We start from the raw sequence: 17520 nt of genomic DNA, 5'->3' as shown, positions 1-17520 counted from the left end.
TATCTCCATAAAAAAATGTAATCTTTAAAGAAACTGACTTTTTGCACAGCAGACATTTTTCACTTGTCATAGTAGGAAAAGCACATAGCAAGTCATGACAATGAGCCAGTATAATGAATAGAGGGGTCCTGAAACTGAAGCATGTAAATTGAATTCAGCCATCATATATTGTATTATTTACACCTGTGCTACTGCAACATCTCAACATGTCCTCCATAAATAAGAACTACCAGTTCATCTCACTGTTCGTCTCCTTTTTAATTTGCTAGCTCTGCTGCTTGACCTTTTTCTCCCCTTTAAGTTAAAAATATGGGGTTTTGTTTTGAAGGAGGAAAGCTGCAGCTTGCAGCCGTTTTTCTCCTGATGACAAGCTGAAGTGATGTCACGAGGACTGACCGTACCCCATGGTACAAACTCCTAGAGGCAACTAGGGGTAAAAACATGCTCTGATACCATTCAGTGACTTAACTTGTGTTCTTCCAACCACAAACTGGAGAAAAATGTCTAATTTATTTTATGCACTGTGTCTACTTTCACTCAACATCTGTCACATCTGTCTCTACAAATACAGACTTTTTAATGTCAAAGCTGGTATGTAATATGTGAAGTATTCATTGTGATCTGCCACTAGGGGTCCTACCACAATCAGTGGATTGAAGTGACGCTAAGGTTAGGTAAAGGACTGAACATGACTTTTGTAACATGCTGGAAGCGTCCAGAACATTACAGCTTGAATAACAGCAATGACCCACTTCGTTTTTTCACACCATACAATTTTATTTTACCATGATATTCCAAAATGATAAACAAAGGCTTTCAAGTAATAAAAAATAGGGAAATGTTAAGAGAACTAGCAGGAATACTTTCAGTGGGGTGGAGCCCTTTATTTTCACACCCATTCATGTGAACTGTCATGTAACAGATGGAGCCTGCTGAAGGGGAGGAAAATGCCAGACGGCAGAGCAGAACAAGGATGCATCCAACCTCAGACACTTCTGTCATTTAGTGAGAGAAAGTGATGTTTACATGGCCTTTAACGCAATGTTCTTCCAAGTGACAGGAAGTGGCTGAGTAAAAAAAGATGCATCCAAGCAACGCAATGAAAACCACCCCGGAATACACGTTACAGTCAGCCTGAACAGGACAATGTGCTTTAATGAAGGGTTTTCTCTGTAACCAGCAGCTTTTATTTTGTAAGGCTTTCAAGCACCTTGTTTTGAGTACAGCCACACACAGCTCCCACTGTATTACATCACAAAGTTATAGAGACATCTACACACACACATATATTGCCACAATTCATTGATTAAATAGATGGCAGACGGTGGATTAAAAAGAAGAATGTACAACCAAAACTGACAAGACCGGACACACCTAAAATGATTGTAATCTGTTTACTCCAAAAAAAAAAGCCTTACCATGACAAAATAAAACAAGTTTTACAAAAAAAAAAAAAAATAGCTTTACAGAAAATATTGTACAATAAAGCAGAATAAATGAAAATGAAATAAAGAATAAGCTTTGCAGCAGGCAAACAGAATCATGACAGTGAGTCAAAACGGGCACTTTCATCTGAAGCACAAGTACGAAGTGAAACCTGCTCAAGATTTCTATTTAATTAATTAAGCAAAAACATGAAAATTAAAATAAATGAACAGAACTACAGTGACATGCTGAAGTTTGGGCACCCCTGGTCAACATTTCTGTTCCTGTGAAAAGTTAAGCGAGTGGGAGGTGAACTGATCTCCAAAAGGCATCAAGTTAAAGATGAAACGTTTTAAGCACAATTAGTAATTTGCTTCACAGACGATGAAGAAACAGTCATCGCTAGGAAAGACCAGGTGATGCAAATTTCAAAGCTTTACAAACACTCCTCTAATCTACCTCTGACTAGACTCTGAAAATTATGAGCACATAGCAGAAGACTACAAGAAGGCAGCAAAGCACTTTCATGTAGCCGTCAGCTCAGCTCGCAATGTAATTAAGCAATAGCAGTTAACAGGAATGGTGGAGGTCAAGATGAGGTCTGGAAGAAACATTCAGAGAGAACTGCTCATGCTACAAAGGAAAACCAAAGCCCCCCCGCAGTCTGTGACGTGGTGGTGCAGCTACACCTGCACAAATATGAGTCATTGGAAGTGTGTCATTAACTTTATGCCTTTTGGAAATCAGGTCACCTTTTAATCGGTTAGCTACTCACAGTAACAGAAACTTCGCATGCCACCATATAAGGCTATTTACAAAAGGAAAGAGGGAACGGGTGGAGGAGGTGGAGGTGTCATGATTCCAAACAGTAAATTCTTATACTCAAAGAGTTCATTTCTACCATACAGAGAAGCCTCTCTTAGGATTTTTACCCGCCAAGGGTCACGATCAACCAGCACAGAACCTCACAGGGCATCCAATCACATCACAGTTGCACGGTGATATCCAATCAGATTCACTCTCTAACAGCACAGGATCAAATCATTTTACAGAGAAGACTACTATAGTCCCTGAGGAATGAAAACCCACCCAGGCTGACCAGTCTCACACACACACACACAGACAGACACACACACAGACAGGCACACACACAGACACACACGACTTGTGATCAAGTTTTCTCGAATCCCGCGGAGCTCCACATGAACGGACTCGCTCCTCTGGGCTGTTCAAGGATGTCAGGATCATCACAATGACATTAAAACAGGTTTCGACTAAACCATCACATCTGTTCTCCCGTCAGTTTCCCCTACATTCCCCGACCCCAAATGTTCCTCAGTTTTAGTTCATTTCAAGTCTTTAGCAGAGTCGAGCGCCTCACCGGGACGACTTCGCCGCCGTCACCGTTCGGCTCATCACTGCAAGCATTTCAGCGGCCGCTCGCTCAACCCATAAACCCATGATGATCTGAAGACGGGGAAAATGAAGACGTAGCTCTCAAGAGTTTTTTTTTTTTTTCTTTTTGAGGTGTCATTCAAAGATGAAGGGACATCTTGGTCGGCTGAAATGTGATTTTTTTTTTCCCCAGCTGACACCACAAAGGTTATCATTCTGGATCCCCTATGGAAATACAGACGCTGCGCTAAGACTGGCTGTAGGAGTTGCTTTGGTTGCCATTGGAGCTCTGGTCACCCTCACTGTTGACAACACAGAGAGACAGATGGAGAAATTAGACCGAGATACATCACAAGATGTGGAGTTTGAAACCCAGTTCATTTATTTATCTCTTAAAAATATATTGAAAAGCAAATACAACACGATACTCCCAATAGGACAGAGCAGAACACAATATTTAGCTATTTCATTATTTCTCTCTCATGTGATCAAACTTAGGCATCGGGGAACTGAACTTCCAGATCCATCACATTTGGGTTAAGTGGTTTCCTGACTGAATGATCTCACCACAGCAAGGCTTTTATTCACTGTGACAGCCCTAAACTCAGCTTAAAGCTCTTTATGTATGCTTCAAACACTTTACTGTATTTTACTTACATTATATTTTACAAGAAAAAGTCAGAATCTATGAATTAAAATAAGCATGCACTGTACATGGTGATGGTTTACATATAGAACCGATGCGAGGTTTACCTGTTAGGGGGAGGTTTGGGCTTCGGCATCTTGTTCAGCACGGCAGCTATCTCCTTTCTGTCGTCAAAGTTTTTCCACTGGTCGTAGAGCTTCAGAATGACGCGGATAATCTCCAGGATCTTGACAGAAAACGCACAAAACCGGAACTTAGCTGCTCAATACAAAATGGTCTAAAAGGAAAAACAGGTTCTCCTCTGAACTGTACTTCCAGTCCTCAGTTCAGAGGGGCTAAGTTGCTTTTATAACGTCACTAAGCCTCTTCAGATGGACTACAAACACTGGTTAACGTGGCTGTCGCTGCTCAAACAGGACATTCATAAAGACACAGTGATCAGAGTCACCTCCAGAATAATTCCTCTGTTCAACAGTGAAATAAAGTCTGAATCAGATGGCGTCCGCGGTTTGAGACAATGTTCTTAGATTTCAACCATTATGCAACTGTTATATGTTATAATATTCATAAATGAAGTGGATATATTACACAATGTGCGGTCAGCTGCCTGACTCTGTGAGATGAGATGAACATCAACTATTTTTCTCAACCGCACATCAGCTGCATTCATCATCTGCTTTTACAGCAGCTGTGGTGTCTTGTGGGATACCAGTTAGCTCAACCCATGAAGATGAGAGGCGCTTTAAGGTGTGACATCAACTGGAGAACTAGGAGATGATTAACACTGCGCTGTGCTGTGTAGGCCGCTGCCTATTTTCTATTTTCTCTTAAAGAGGGAAACTGATTTTTGAGAATAAGGCTGTTCTTACTTTGTCCATGTCAACGGAGAGCTCTGCAAACCACTGCCTGGCATCTTTCTGCTGTACCACACAGGCGACATGCAGACAGGCTGTGGGAGGAAAACAGCCGATCACGTTACATCTGCTAAATCTTATTTTAAGTCAGTGACTACATTAAACAGCTGCAATGAGAAATGCGTGGGGACGAATCTTACCCAAGGCAATCATGAAGGGAGGGTAGAGCAGACACAGGTCCGTCCTGTATGTGTCATTCACTATTCGCCTGGGAAAGACAGACACTGAGTCAGCCTACCACCGACAGCAACATGTAGCATGTGTTGTGTTTAATTATTTCTCACATCACCAGTTCATTTCCAGATAAATGTACACAAACAGTATCATACCAGGCCAGGGGCAGCAGCATGTCCTCCTGTCCCATATCCTGCACGTACTGCAACAGTGGTCTGTAGGGGTGGTACACTATCAGGCAGCAGTCCTGAGAAACACATTATATGAGCAATTAGTAATCCATCCAATCAAGCAATGAACAGCTTACAGTACAGTCACAATGATGCAAAGATCTCTCCACTCACCATCAACTCCAGAAGGTAGAACTCACATTCTAATATCTGTAGAGACAGAAACTGAAATTGTATTAAACATATCAGACCAGTTCAGCTCAATTAGTTGAAAGAAAAAGCAGATGTATTGGATCTAACAAAATAATGAAATAAACCCTTGTCAGACTGAAGATAATGCTTTGAACTCAACTAGAACGTCTCCTTGGGGAGTTATATTTGCAGCTTGTGCTCTTAGGGCACAATTTTTTCTTGGGGAGTATGACCAGGAGACATGAAGCGACCTTTCAAACAAACACTAGGGCCATTCTTGTTATATCGCCCCACGACTGTCACCATCACCATCACTACATCTGCAGACTGGACGTGAAAAATTATGTTTCGGAGTTGCGATGCCCCGCTAACTCATTCTCTGCTCCCTCCTCTTATCGCTCTGTGGTGGCTCACTATAAATAATAGTTTACACGACTTTTCGGACGGGCAGTGTGTCAGAACAGCCCCGGTGACGTCCTGGCAACTCTGTGGAGATGATGGATAAATAAAATACCGGCGGGGCACACCACTTGACACCGCGGTGAGAAACGCAGAACGAATGCGTGTGCAGCTGCGGTCCAAGCCATCTCCCACTGCAACAAGATTTTTATCAGAGGATTGTGAACGTTAGTCGTGGAATCTCGCATATTGGTAAACACTGAGGTGGCAACACTGTGATACAGTGTAAGGGGTTCTTGGTATGCTGTAATGTAGCACGGCAGTGCATAAATAACTTTGGAGAAGAGGAAGGAAAACAATTATGTTTTACGCTTGAATGTTACTTGAAATGCTTATTATAATTGTCACATGGACATTTTACTTACATGATTCATTCTGTAAGGGAACTCCTTTGGAAAGGCATAGGAAAATCTTGTTTTCACTGTTTGACAAAAACAAAACATGATTGCACCACCTCCACTGCAGAGGACACACAATTTGAGATTACTTTCGAATTCAGGAAAAGCGTTGCTCAGTGAGGTGACTTACACACAGATGTTGCTGCAGAGATCAGCCTTGTATTGGACACGACTCCAAATTCCTGAAAGGACACGTTTGAGCTCAGATCAGACAGATACAGCACAGATACAGCAGACCAGGGTGGAGCTACTGGGGGACTGGGGGATGAGGAGCCAAGGAAGCTTGTTGCTGTCATGAAAGCCACATGACCACCCTTACAAGCAGTGTCTTCCTTTCATTACTGGTTTTCAGTCAATATTATGGATATATGATCATACATGGAGGTCATGTTGCTTTGTCTATATGTTACTGTTCAAATAAAAACAGTTAACAGTGGAAAGTTATCATCTTACTGCCACCACAGAAAGTTTCATACCTCAACTTTAGAAGCCAGGAAAACACAGGTAGGAGCCATGAGCACCGGATCTATACTTTTCAGGGAATACCTGCAACAACAAGAAGAGATTCATCAGCTTTGACAACAAGCAGGATTTAAGCACACACAAAAGGGAGCACACAGTGCAATTCAAGAAAACACATGAAACTAGACAAAACACAAACAAATTAAGGAAACATCCTCAAAACAACACACAAGCTGCAAATACACACAACCCTACCAAATACAGAAGAGCACCGCAAGTAACACAGACAATACATCAGCACGACTTGCAATGCATTTCTGAAATTTGGTTGTGTGGTGAGTAACTGCCCTGCATGTGTTCTCAAATTGGTGAAGCTGTTTTCTTGTGCTTGGTCCATTTGCATGTTTTCTTAATTTACAGTGCACTGAGCTCAGCCAATGATGTAATATACTATGAACAATCAGAATGTATTCTATTATCAGGTCATCGTCGACACGTCGTCCTTACCTGGCATAGAAGCGTTTGAAGTACACAGTTGCAGTAGCAATGACCTGCTGCCGCAGCTTCAGGTGTTCCCCTAAAGCCTGGATCACTGAAAGAGAAGTAAAAACAATACAATGTGCAGAAAAATACCAGGATTTCATTATCTAGCTAAGTACAGAGAATTCTAAAATAAAAAAAGGCAACTACAATGCGCATGTGGAAAGTAGAAAACACATTCAGCTGTGTCATTTAATGTAAGTCTAAGAAGTGAGCAGGTATTGCAAATGAGTGAAGGCTATGAAGTATTATTACAAGCATAAAAAAAATACCATTGGCGAAGAAAATTTGCAGCTTCCAGTACTCCTCTTCAGAAAGAAACTTCAGATCTTTCTGACGCTCTTTCATCAAGTCCTGCTTGTCCAGAACCCACTGCAGACTTTGACGGGCGAAAGAAAAACACATTATTTCAAAATACTCACAGTTACGCTGGTTAGTCAAACTGTACTCAACCAAGCTAGCGGTTAGCACAACAGTATCATGTTAGCCATGTTAGCCTTAAAATATAAATGGAAGCACGTCAAATTATATATTTTAAAACAGTCTTTATCTTTAATAGGTTTTCTTGTTGTCTTAATTTAAATAGCAATTTTATATCGCAACAATACTTCAGGAGAAACTGCTAGCTTTGCCGTGCGACACAGCTAGGCCTCACAACACAGACGGCGATTTACAAAATAAAGACGTAACACGTCAAAATTTTTTAGAAAACTTACTAATGAGAACTTTGCCAGAAGTTTCCCGCCATATCACAGCAACTGAGGTAGAGAGACACTCTTTAAAATGTTTTCACTTTCCTCCAAAGAAGTGTGCAGCGAAAGCAAAGTAGTTAGCGAAACAGACACTGGGGTAACATTAAAAGTCTTCCGACATTGGGCGACTTAGTAGAATGGTTCCGGATTTTGTTTTCCGCCTTTAAAATTCCACATGAAAGGTTTTTATTCTTCTTATTATTTACTCACTTTTTCACTTGAGTATTTATGGATACTGTTTTGTTACATTTTGAAATACACGTTTCCATCATTTCAAACGGAAAAAACATGAAAATACGAGACGGAGTGGATGAGTGGGTAGGTGTGTGGATTGACTGACTGATGGATGTGCAACGAAATTAAAGACACTGTATGAGCAAAACACCTAATGCAACATTGTAAATAAATACACAGCAGCATGTGCAGTTAATGTAGATAGACATTAAATCAAAGTAAATTACATTTGCCAATGCAGGTAAGTTAACAACCAATTGCATTCTTATAGAATTACGATTCTTTCAACCACCTATAATAAGTTGACGTAACCCTGATAGATATTTGTAGGGACATTCACCCTCGGGTTGGGGAGGTTCAACATTCCTCTGCAGTGTTAAGGGAAGGGCTGAGGATATAAAGACCCCAACACAGACTAAACGGTGTGAGTGACCAGTGTCGAGTCTCCAGTTCAAGTAGCAGAAGTAACAGGAGCGTCAACATGAGCTGTAGTCCGGAGAGGATATCTTCTTACCGCCGACATTTCGAGGGCACTCCTGCCTTCCAACTCCGGGTGTCCAGTCCCTCTCCCACCCGCAGGGAGACCCGCCAGCGGTCGGCCAGCTTCACGCGGACTGGTGGGACGATGGGGCGCAGGGCCATGACCAGGTGAGTCACGCTGAATCTCATTTACTTAGATTTTTTTTTTAAGTGTGGAGCAAAATTGGATGCTAACTCACAAGAAGTATGATCCTAAGCCATCCTAGGCACTGAACAGAGGAAGATGTATTTGGTTGAAATCAGAGAGTGTTGAGGGGCGAATGAACCCTTGAGCAAGGCACACAGATCTCAGCTATTATATGAATGTGAAATACCTAACAGATCTAAAAACCCTGTTCAAAAATAAAGAAAAAACACCCATAAAATGACTAATCTGCTGCACTGTTTTCTGATCCTATCTACAGCAGTGGGAGTATGGGAGCGCTGTGCTTTGGTATGTCCATGGGCCTTGGGCCAAAACTGGACCTGGATGCGGCTGCAGCAGAGAACCAGACCTACATGATTACTCGAACCAATGAGAGGCAGGAGATGGTAGCCCTCAATGACCGCCTGGCGGTGTATATTGAAAAGGCAAGAAGACCAGACACACACAGACACACACGCTTTAGCCCATATAAATATTTTTTCCAGTTATTCCAAGATAAAATATTATAGCAAAAGCAACAATTGTAATTACTTTGTTTTTGTGCTTTCGACTTGTAACTTCTTATAGGTGCGAACCCTGGAGTCAAAAAACAAGCTGCTGGAGGCTGAGATTGAGGCCCTGAAGAGCCGACACGCCAGACCATCAGGCCTCAGGCAGCTGTACGAGTCTCAGCTGAAGGATCTCAACAGGGATGCAGATCAAATGAGAGTGCAGAGGGTAAGGACAGCGATATCACACAGCTGCAACATATTTAGATCTTGGTTTGTTGTGACTAGCATAGAAGCTAGGTGTGGTTAAAAATGTGGTAACACTGGTGCTGGTTTTCACCCCACGTACAGGACATGTCCTTGGCAGCCAAGGAAGCGATGTTGGGCCAGTTGGACATGCTTAAGGCCAAATATGATGAAGCTGTGAACGCCCGGACAAAGACAGAGCACGACATTGAGGCTCTTCGTCCGGTAAGAAACAATGGAAAGTCATTTCACAGCTTCAAATTTCATAAGTTTCTCTAAGTCAATACAAGGCTTATGGGCAGAGATGTTTTTATTTCACCACACCAATCAAACCTTGTGTGGTTCATTGTCCCAAGGATGTGGACAGAGCAACCTCAGCACGGATTGTGCTGGAGAAACACCTGGAACAGCTGGAGGTTGAGTTGGCCTTCCTGCAGAGAGTTCACAAGGAGGTAATGTATGTTTTGGATAGCGTGAGCAAGACCATCAACATGATAATTATCATCATGGTGTGAAAGCTCATAGGAAGCTAAAGGGGAGAGCCTGTGGTGCAGTCTTCCTTAATTATACAAATACATGTTTACATATGACTTATCCACATACCAGATCAAATACTGTCTCCATGTATTTCTCCAATCATCTTTCATATTTCTATTATATTAGAGGCACAGACCATGCAGTATTTTAGTGCAGCATATACTGATATTCTTTCCACTCTGTGATCCACTGAAAGGAAATCGAGGAGCTGATGCAGCAGATTCATTCAGCAACCTCCAAAGTGGACATGACCTTTGGCCTCCCAGACCTCTCCACTGCTCTCAGACAGATTCAGTCTCAATATGACAGCATTGCCGCCAAAAACCTACAGGTAGGGTGCAACACAACGAGGGCACTTACCAATGTTGATAACACACAATCATTATTGTTTCAGACATTAATAACAAAATACAATTTTAAGGCTATAAAAAGCAGTGATAATCTATTGAAACTCTTTTAATGTTTGTCCTCCAGGAAATGGACACTTGGTACAGGTCAAAGTTTCAGGACCTGAGCAACGCCTCCAACAAACATGTTCAAAGTGTTCGCAGTGTGAGAGAGGAAATCACAGGCTACAAGAAGGATGTGAGTAGGATTTTTCAAGTCTTGTTCATGGTTACTACTACCACTTCTTAGCTATGTGTGTGTGTGTGTATAGATTCTTAGCAAGGAACGGGAACTGGATGCACTCAAGACGAGGAACGAGTATTTAGAGGCTCAGATTCGCGATGCAGTGGAAAAACACAAGAAGAAGGAGAAGGACTTACAGGTAACTGATGTCATGTACCATTTCATTTATCTAGATTATCTCAGGATGTTCACACAGAAGGATGCATATGATGTTTTGAAGTCATCCGCTGACCCAAAACTCCTTTAGATTAAACTATTCTGTTGTATTCTGCAACAGGAGCGTATAGGGGCGATTAAGCTGGATCTGAAGGTCACCAAGGAGAAGATCGCTCTGCTGCTGTGTGAATACCAGGACCTGCTAAATGTAAAGATGGCTCTGGAGGTTGAGATCACCACCTACAGGTGAGCAAAACATAACCTCTGGTTGAAAGCAGATCACCACATTTAGTTGAAATTATGAGATGGGGCAATGACAATGAGAAAACTCGTCACATAATTTTTCTTTTGTATGCAGTATTTAACTTCACTCGCCCCTGTTTACATGTATCAGGAAGCTGATTGAGGGGGAAGACAGCCGTCTGAGCACCATGGTCCGAAATCTGTCCCTAACCGGAGGCCTGCATCTCACTTCCGGTGTCAGCATGCGCGCAGCCTCAGCCTCTGATAGCTCAGCCCCTGCAGCAATTTCAAAGCTGGATGGAGCTTCCAGTGACTCGACCCGTAGAGGAGCTGAGAAAGCTTCGGGTGCTGGAGGAGCCCGGGTGGAGGTGGCCTCATCAGACACCAAGACAAATTTAGAGGAGCAGGCAACTGAGATGTCTGAGAGAAAGACTGTTCTCATCAGGTAGGGGGTGACATCAATCCGAAAGAGATAGCCAACTGACAACATGACATTTCTTAATCTTGTCTCTCCACCTGTTGCCTGTTGTTTCTCCCAGAACAGTTAAGACAGACGAGGACACTTATGAGAGGGACACACAGGAGCGCACCATCATCATTTCTGGAGCAGCTGATGATACAGAAGAAGAAGAATAGACCATTTATCAACAGCAAATCTCTGTGCTAATTATATATGCTGTACGCCAGCGTTTCGTGTTACACCGTGCACAGCAGGGAGAGGAACACTAAGCTGTCCTCAAACAGAAGGCGCCCATTTAAAGTGTTTCATGTTCATCCATGCAGAAATTAAGAAAGATTCACACTCTGGTGACTTTGCTCTGCCTGCTCCTAACTCCATCTGCGTTTCTGCTCTTCTAACCCTCCTGTGTGTTGGGAACATGTGTTTCAAAGCGACTAAATAAACAGCAAGCAATCATAGATGTGGCTTTCATTTAAATCAAAAGAGATACACACACATACATAGACACTTTTATCTTTTTTCTTTTCCATTTATTATTTAAACCAAAGCTACACCTGACGTTAAAGGGAAATACAATTGCTACACCTCCCCTTGTGTAAACTTGTGATGTCACTGTCTTCATAAACAAAGATTTTACACACAGCAACAGTTAAGATTCAATTTAGAAGGAAGTTAAATGAAAACCTAAATTTAATTGAAAGTCTCATCTGTCTAAAAAAAAAAACAGTGTGTGAAGAAAACTGATGTTTTAATGATGGCATATATACAGCTAAGTAGCGTATCGATATTAAATAGAAACCCTTAATATACAGGCACATGGCAGCCAATAATAAGCCAAGATTAATGCTACATTAGTCCAAGTAGTATAAAATCTCCAGCATGTCCCAGACAAACACAAAGAAATAGAAAACCTGAGTGAAGTAACGAGTGCAGCTTACAGTACAAAATAATTTGGCACCTCACTGAAAAGATTCCTACTTCAGAAAATGATGTCATCAACTGGGATTGCATTCAAAAAGCACCAACTGATTGGTCAATGCTGTGTGTGTTTCTAGTGCAACGGTTTGGGTTCACCCCCGACTCCTCCGGCGAGACGGTAAACTGCAAGGCTGACTTCATGTGCCAGCTCATCAGCGCTCTCCTAAAACACAAACGCAACACCCGCATGTGTCACATAATAAAAGCAAGCAGAAAAGTGTCCCCAAAGAAAAGCACGAAAAGAAGCTCTCACCTGCGTTTCTGCCTCGGCGTAAACTCTCACCACGTCCTCGGTGCCAGAGGGTCTCACGAAGGAGCGGGCCTGTCTGTACTTCTTCACTAAACTGTCGATGGCCTCCTGCAGTCCCGCTGGGCTCACTGCCCGTCTCTCTGCATCCGTCGTGTCTATCACCCTGCGGTCCGACACCTGCAGAAAGCACAAATACAGCCATCTGTGCTTATGCACCTTATATTCATGTGGCAGTGGCACTGGTGGAAGTACAGACGAAGCACAAAACAGCAAAAGAGAAAAGCCTGACAAACAAATCAGCAAAATTAGCAGGTCTAAGGTTACTGCAGCCACAGGTATATATCAAACTGAAGCACTTCTTACTGACTGTAAAAGACTATAAAATCTGATATTTCAGGATGAACTACAAGAAGTATTGTAGATTATAATAAAGAGATGAACGAGCACCTTGACTTTGAGCTGCCTGTTCGGCAGGTCGCTGTAGATGGCGTCCCACTGCTGGATAGTCATACCCTTGATGGCCAATATGGCTTCAATCAGCAGCATGTCAGATATGGCATCCCCTACAGTCTAAAAAACACAAAGCAGCACATCAGAACTATGAGTGGGAGCAAAAATCACGCTGTTGCTCTTTCACTTTAACGGCTCAGTGTGTGTCAGTGTGTGTGTGTGTCCACCTGGTTGATGACATTAATAGTGTCCTGCAGCAGGAGAGCCGCTCTCTTCCTCTCGTCGTCGGTGCTGGGGTTCTCCGCTAGCTGCTGGATCTTCTCTTCAGTCGCCTTGCTGAACAACACCTGAACACAGCACACACAATGGTAGGACTTTCATTATTAACACATTAATGACAACACAACTCTGTGCTTTAGGTGTCCTGTTTAAATGTGTCTACTCACAGTCCCGTGACCATTGGCCTCGAAGTACACACCAATGTCAAACTCCTGCGCTGCGTGATGAAGGTGCTTCACTCCAGTTTTCGTACACCTCACTATTACCTAAATCACACGAAAACGTGTGAGCATAAACCTGTTCATGTAAAATAAGGAATAAAAGAAATGCACCACTGTTTTCTCACCTTCATGGTGTCTTCAAGATAGCGTGTTGAGCTGCCGTTAGCATACGCTGTTTGTACCACCGCCATCTTCAAGTCTAGGCCGGCCTGCGTGAACAGAGAGAAAAACTACTCACTAAGAGTTTGTGATCATGTGACTGTTTCACGTTTGTATTTGAGGGAACACTGACCTGTTGTAGCAGCTCTTTAAGGAAGGTGCTGATGAGAGTGCTGATTTTGTCTCCGTCCAGCAGGTGAAACTGTCCTTCAGAGTCGGTGTAGTAGTAAACTATTCGGTCTCCGTCGCCGTCAAAGGAGCAGCAACGCTCCCCTGGGCTAATCTTAACGCCTTCACAGACAGAAGAGGAGAGGAGACAGAGGAAGTGGTCAATGAAAAACAGTGCCTGTCTTTGTAATGTTCAAGTTGTCTTGGTTTCTCTTGGTTTGCAGATTAAGAGTCTCCATCTTGTGGTCAAACATTGCATCTATAATTCCATAAGACTGCACAGAAACAATAAATCATGTCGAGTGTTTTGCTGTCACTCTCTTTATTATACTAAACTTAGCAAGTAGATAGAAAGCACAGTAGCACCTGTTGGAGGATTTTGCTGCACTTTGACAAAATCAGCGCCGCACTGGTGGTTGAGCTTTCCTTTACTGCCGTCGTTAAACAGAGATATAAGCAGCTCCTTCTTCAGGTGGCTCTCCAACTCACGCACCTTTAGAGCCCCAATACCATTAGCACCATCCACAGAGAGGTGCTTCTGGTCATCTGTACAATTGGACGCCTGACAGAGAGAAAAGGACGAAGGGAGGGAGACAGGAGTGATTCCTCGATGGATTGATATTTTGCAAAAACACAAACACGCCCGCACAAACACACCCAGGTGTACAGAGCTTGGATAAAGTCACAGAGCACACCCTGTTTACTTACATTCTTTGTGAGCCGGATGAAAGCTTGGCAGAGTTTCTTATAATATCCTTCCACTGTAGGTTCTCCATATTTACCCCCTGTGTTCTGACAGCAAACAATGTAGTGGAGCTGTGGGGTGGTCACCAAACCATAGTCTAATGAGCAAGGCGAGAACAAGGAATATGGAAATAAACAAAACTAAGCAAGCAAACAAATTCATGTAATATGTGAGTATAAAAGTATAATTAACGCGACCTTTGCTGTGACCACCGAGTGCAGATACTCCATCCAGCACTGCCTGTGAAAGCCTGGCACTGCTGCTTCTATGGATTGAGAACACATGTGGTTTTTAGTGCTTTTCTGCATCGTTACCTGGAGGGCTGTGGGTGTATCTATGAGACCGAAGCAGGACATTACTTCAGATCAAATACCTGGTGTCTTTTCCCACAAACACATTAGCCTCCTGACTCATGTTTATGGTCTCCTTCTCTATAACGTCCTGAAGAGCAGCGAGCAGATCCTCCTGCTCGGCATTGGCCAGCTGAGTGGCGTAGCCCTCCCATGTCGGTGTCACCATCTCCCCCATGGGGTCAATCAGCTTCACCCCGTTGTCCTCCTGCACAATTACAGATACAAAGAGAGAGACAGGAAGAAGTTGAAGGCGAGGATTACGATTATGATGTATTTCTAGGGTTGTTTAAACTGGCAGGACCACATTAAATAACAATATGAAAGGTTATGACTGGAAAGATTCACTGCAAATGCCAAAATAAAACCGATAATCTAACATATGCACACAGACGACAAACTAAACATCTATGGCAAGATGCAAGGAGACATTCACTTCTCACCTCCGGGTTGTGCGATGCAGTGACCATGACTCCGATGGTCTTTTCACTCTTTCTGGAGCGGAGAGTGGCCAGCAGGCCCATCCTGAACATGATGTGGTCCAGCTGTTTGGCGTTGGTCCTGAAACCAGCGGTGCCATACTGCAAAACCAGCCCTGCAGGTTTTGGGTGCAGACTGGACTGCTTTGATACTTCCTGAAACTGGGCCATGACTGAAACACATTACACAGACATAACAAACAGACCAGTCAGAGGAGGACTTTTACTGAATTTAAAGTACATTACTGTTACCAAGAAAATGTCAAAAGAACTTGCTATACAGCAGAATGGCCCTTGTAACAGTAACATTGCCATATTAGAGATTTATTATTTTATACTACTATCATTACTGCATAAATGTGTAAGAAGCATTTTAATGTTGGAGCTGGTTGAGACTGAGCAAAGGTGACTTTCCCCTCTAAAGTCAGCTTGTTGCCAGTGAATTTCATCCAGTATTTTCCTTACACATGATATAGAGCGTGCTATCCAAGGTCCAAGGTAAACTTTATTATCTCAGAGCGGGAAATTCAGATTGTTGAGCCATAAAGACAGATATGAATACAAATACATACATTGTGCAGTTTCCTCCTTCCGCCCCCCCTTACACACTCACCTGCATGCACACATGACATTAGGAGGGCATTTCCAGGCACACTTGCTCTAGCACAAACACACATCATCATCATTGTAATCAACTGTTGAATAAATTGCACACATGCCTGACCAATACACCAAACATACTCTGGTTCTGTACTGTCCCTGTCACTGAACAGTCAAACTGCTGAAGACAGAAGAGACTTGCTAAACTTGGCTGTCCTTTCTCTGTCGTTTCCCTTTGCAGCATCCGTCCTTGGCCCCGATAGATTAGCTGGAACCTTGAGATGGGGGCTCATGTCATGACACTGTAATGTCAGCATGGCAGGACAGTAAAAGCAGGAACCTCCATCATTTGTACAAAACTAACGCAACTCTCTCTCCATCGTGGGAAAACTCATGAACGTGCACCCACATCACAGGCTGTCACCGGGCTCGCCGAAGCGTGAACTGCTACGTCCCGCAAACTCAAACTCAGTACTAAGTTTTCAGAAGGCTTTCCAAAATGAAGCTCTGATCGTAAGCGCTTTAAAATTGTCTTTAAGTCACTTACTGTTTCGTTTTGTGGATGGTAAGAAGTGACGTGTCGGCAATGAAACGCTTCCTGTTTCTCCCGTCCTTCCCCTCCTTCTCACTGATCACGTGGTTACAGTTCCGTGTACGTCACGTGACCAAGTGTTCTCCATGGATGAATTACACACTGCTCAGCAGGGACGCCCTGAACACCACAACCAAGCAAAATTAAGAGATGCTATTAGACTTTTATTGGTTATATGCATGTTCTTACAAAAATAAAAGGCTTCCTGATTTTAGAGGATCTCTGGTTAGGCCCCTCATAGGCAAAAATGCCTTCATGAAAAGATTATTTTAGTCCCATAAATCACAAATAAGGAGTCTACAGCCTATACGGTTGAAACTGCTCGTTTGTTCTTGCCGTAACAGTATTATGGTGTGACCGAATAAGCTCAAACTTAAACCATGTCGTGGCATATTTGGGTCTCCTGATCTACCAGAAAACGATTCACCTTCATCATCCGTCACACTGCTGTGCGTGCAAACCTGTGTGATGCATAGCCTACATGCAGCAGCACATAAACCTCAGTCACGCTCATACATTAACCCTTTGGCGCATAGTGACACGAGTTTCTGCACAGTGACCCCATGTCGACTCCCCTTTAAGAGACGTGGGATGCGACGTGTGTCACCCAACCCCGTCCAAGCACCCGCTGGGGGAGGAGAGTCTAGATGGACATACAGATAGGCTAAATAAATAAACAAACGACAGGGGGAAGGAGAAAAGGAAATTACCTTCTGCCTTTTCCTCTTCCTGCGCTGCGCAGTGTTGGCGACACCACCGGGGAGCGGTGCGCATTTTCTGTCTGTCGGAGGGGAGGACCACTGCATCTGAAGCGGCACTTGTAAGCCGAAACGGACAGATCCGAGAGGAAAGAAACACCGCAATCTGTCAACAGGGACACTGCGGCTTCTTTTCTTCCGCTGAAAGCTTTTTTTTTTTTTTAAATACACTGACGTGGGAGGAGAGACAGCCATACCCGATGCTCCCTCCGATATTTGACCAACATATGGAGTGTTGATTTACATCCCCTCGTTTTCCAACATTTCTGGATAAACAGAGCGCTC

The 17520-nt window shown here is 43.2% G+C and overlaps 3 protein-coding genes across 4 annotated transcripts; 1 reads left to right on the top strand and 2 right to left on the bottom strand.

Moving 5' to 3' along the window:
- Positions 1 to 2643: 2643 nt before the first annotated feature.
- ccnc (cyclin C) lies at positions 2644 to 7633 on the bottom strand. The gene is made up of 12 exons (XM_076756847.1): positions 7492 to 7633; positions 7048 to 7154; positions 6743 to 6827; positions 6250 to 6319; positions 5904 to 5955; positions 5741 to 5796; positions 4899 to 4934; positions 4710 to 4801; positions 4521 to 4588; positions 4336 to 4415; positions 3574 to 3692; positions 2644 to 3122 (listed from the first exon to the last, which is right to left on the bottom strand). Exons 1-12 carry the CDS (start codon positions 7521 to 7523, stop codon positions 3068 to 3070), a joined length of 852 nt encoding a protein of 283 aa, XP_076612962.1. The 5' UTR covers positions 7524 to 7633; the 3' UTR covers positions 2644 to 3067.
- Positions 7634 to 8242: 609 nt separating this feature from the next.
- On the top strand, positions 8243 to 11603 carry ngs (notochord granular surface). The gene is made up of 11 exons (XM_076756775.1): positions 8243 to 8409; positions 8706 to 8871; positions 9014 to 9163; positions 9286 to 9405; positions 9537 to 9632; positions 9914 to 10048; positions 10192 to 10302; positions 10376 to 10486; positions 10625 to 10749; positions 10898 to 11191; positions 11286 to 11603. The coding sequence occupies exons 1-11, from the start codon at positions 8243 to 8245 to the stop codon at positions 11380 to 11382; spliced, it is 1572 nt and encodes a 523-aa protein (XP_076612890.1). The 3' UTR covers positions 11383 to 11603.
- Positions 11604 to 11732: 129 nt separating this feature from the next.
- On the bottom strand, positions 11733 to 17373 carry pgm3 (phosphoglucomutase 3). 2 transcript variants are annotated; one of them, XM_076756054.1, is made up of 14 exons: positions 17188 to 17373; positions 16433 to 16597; positions 15250 to 15458; positions 14830 to 15014; positions 14654 to 14721; positions 14420 to 14553; positions 14078 to 14273; positions 13677 to 13834; positions 13510 to 13593; positions 13331 to 13429; positions 13112 to 13231; positions 12882 to 13004; positions 12438 to 12611; positions 11733 to 12347 (listed from the first exon to the last, which is right to left on the bottom strand). In XM_076756054.1, exons 3-14 carry the CDS (start codon positions 15454 to 15456, stop codon positions 12258 to 12260), a joined length of 1638 nt encoding a protein of 545 aa, XP_076612169.1. In that variant the 5' UTR covers positions 15457 to 15458; positions 16433 to 16597; positions 17188 to 17373; the 3' UTR covers positions 11733 to 12257. The 2 variants fall into 2 exon arrangements, with proteins under 2 accessions (XP_076612169.1, XP_076612168.1); XM_076756053.1 differs by lacking the exons at positions 16433 to 16597; positions 17188 to 17373 and adding an exon at positions 15899 to 15916.
- Positions 17374 to 17520: the final 147 nt, after the last annotated feature.

This window comes from Chaetodon auriga, chromosome 18 (assembly GCF_051107435.1).
Source record: "Chaetodon auriga isolate fChaAug3 chromosome 18, fChaAug3.hap1, whole genome shotgun sequence".
NCBI classification, from domain to species: Eukaryota; Metazoa; Chordata; class Actinopteri; order Chaetodontiformes; family Chaetodontidae; genus Chaetodon; species Chaetodon auriga.
The sequence above is the reverse complement of the archived record's forward strand: the minus strand, read 5'-3'. Positions and strand labels throughout refer to the sequence as shown.

Coding starts and splice junctions, on each gene's coding strand:
- ngs (XM_076756775.1), top strand. CDS start 8,243: ATGAGCTGTAGTCCGGAGAGGATATCTTCTTACCGCCGACATTTCGAG. Junction 8,410..8,705: donor GGGCGCAGGGCCATGACCAG/GTGAGTCACGCT, acceptor TCCTATCTACAG/CAGTGGGAGTATGGGAGCGC. Junction 11,192..11,285: donor AGAAAGACTGTTCTCATCAG/GTAGGGGGTGAC, acceptor TGTTTCTCCCAG/AACAGTTAAGACAGACGAGG.
- ccnc (XM_076756847.1), bottom strand. CDS start 7,523: ATGGCGGGAAACTTCTGGCAAAGTTCTCATTA. Junction 6,320..6,742: donor TTCAAACGCTTCTATGCCAG/GTAAGGACGACG, acceptor TTGTTGTTGCAG/GTATTCCCTGAAAAGTATAG. Junction 4,416..4,520: donor TCCCTTCATGATTGCCTTGG/GTAAGATTCGTC, acceptor TTCCTCCCACAG/CCTGTCTGCATGTCGCCTGT.
- pgm3 (XM_076756054.1), bottom strand. CDS start 15,456: ATGGCCCAGTTTCAGGAAGTATCAAAGCAGTCCAGTCTGCACCCAAAA. Junction 13,005..13,111: donor CTATTAATGTCATCAACCAG/GTGGACACACAC, acceptor TGTGTTTTTTAG/ACTGTAGGGGATGCCATATC. Junction 12,348..12,437: donor ACGCCGAGGCAGAAACGCAG/GTGAGAGCTTCT, acceptor TTTGTGTTTTAG/GAGAGCGCTGATGAGCTGGC.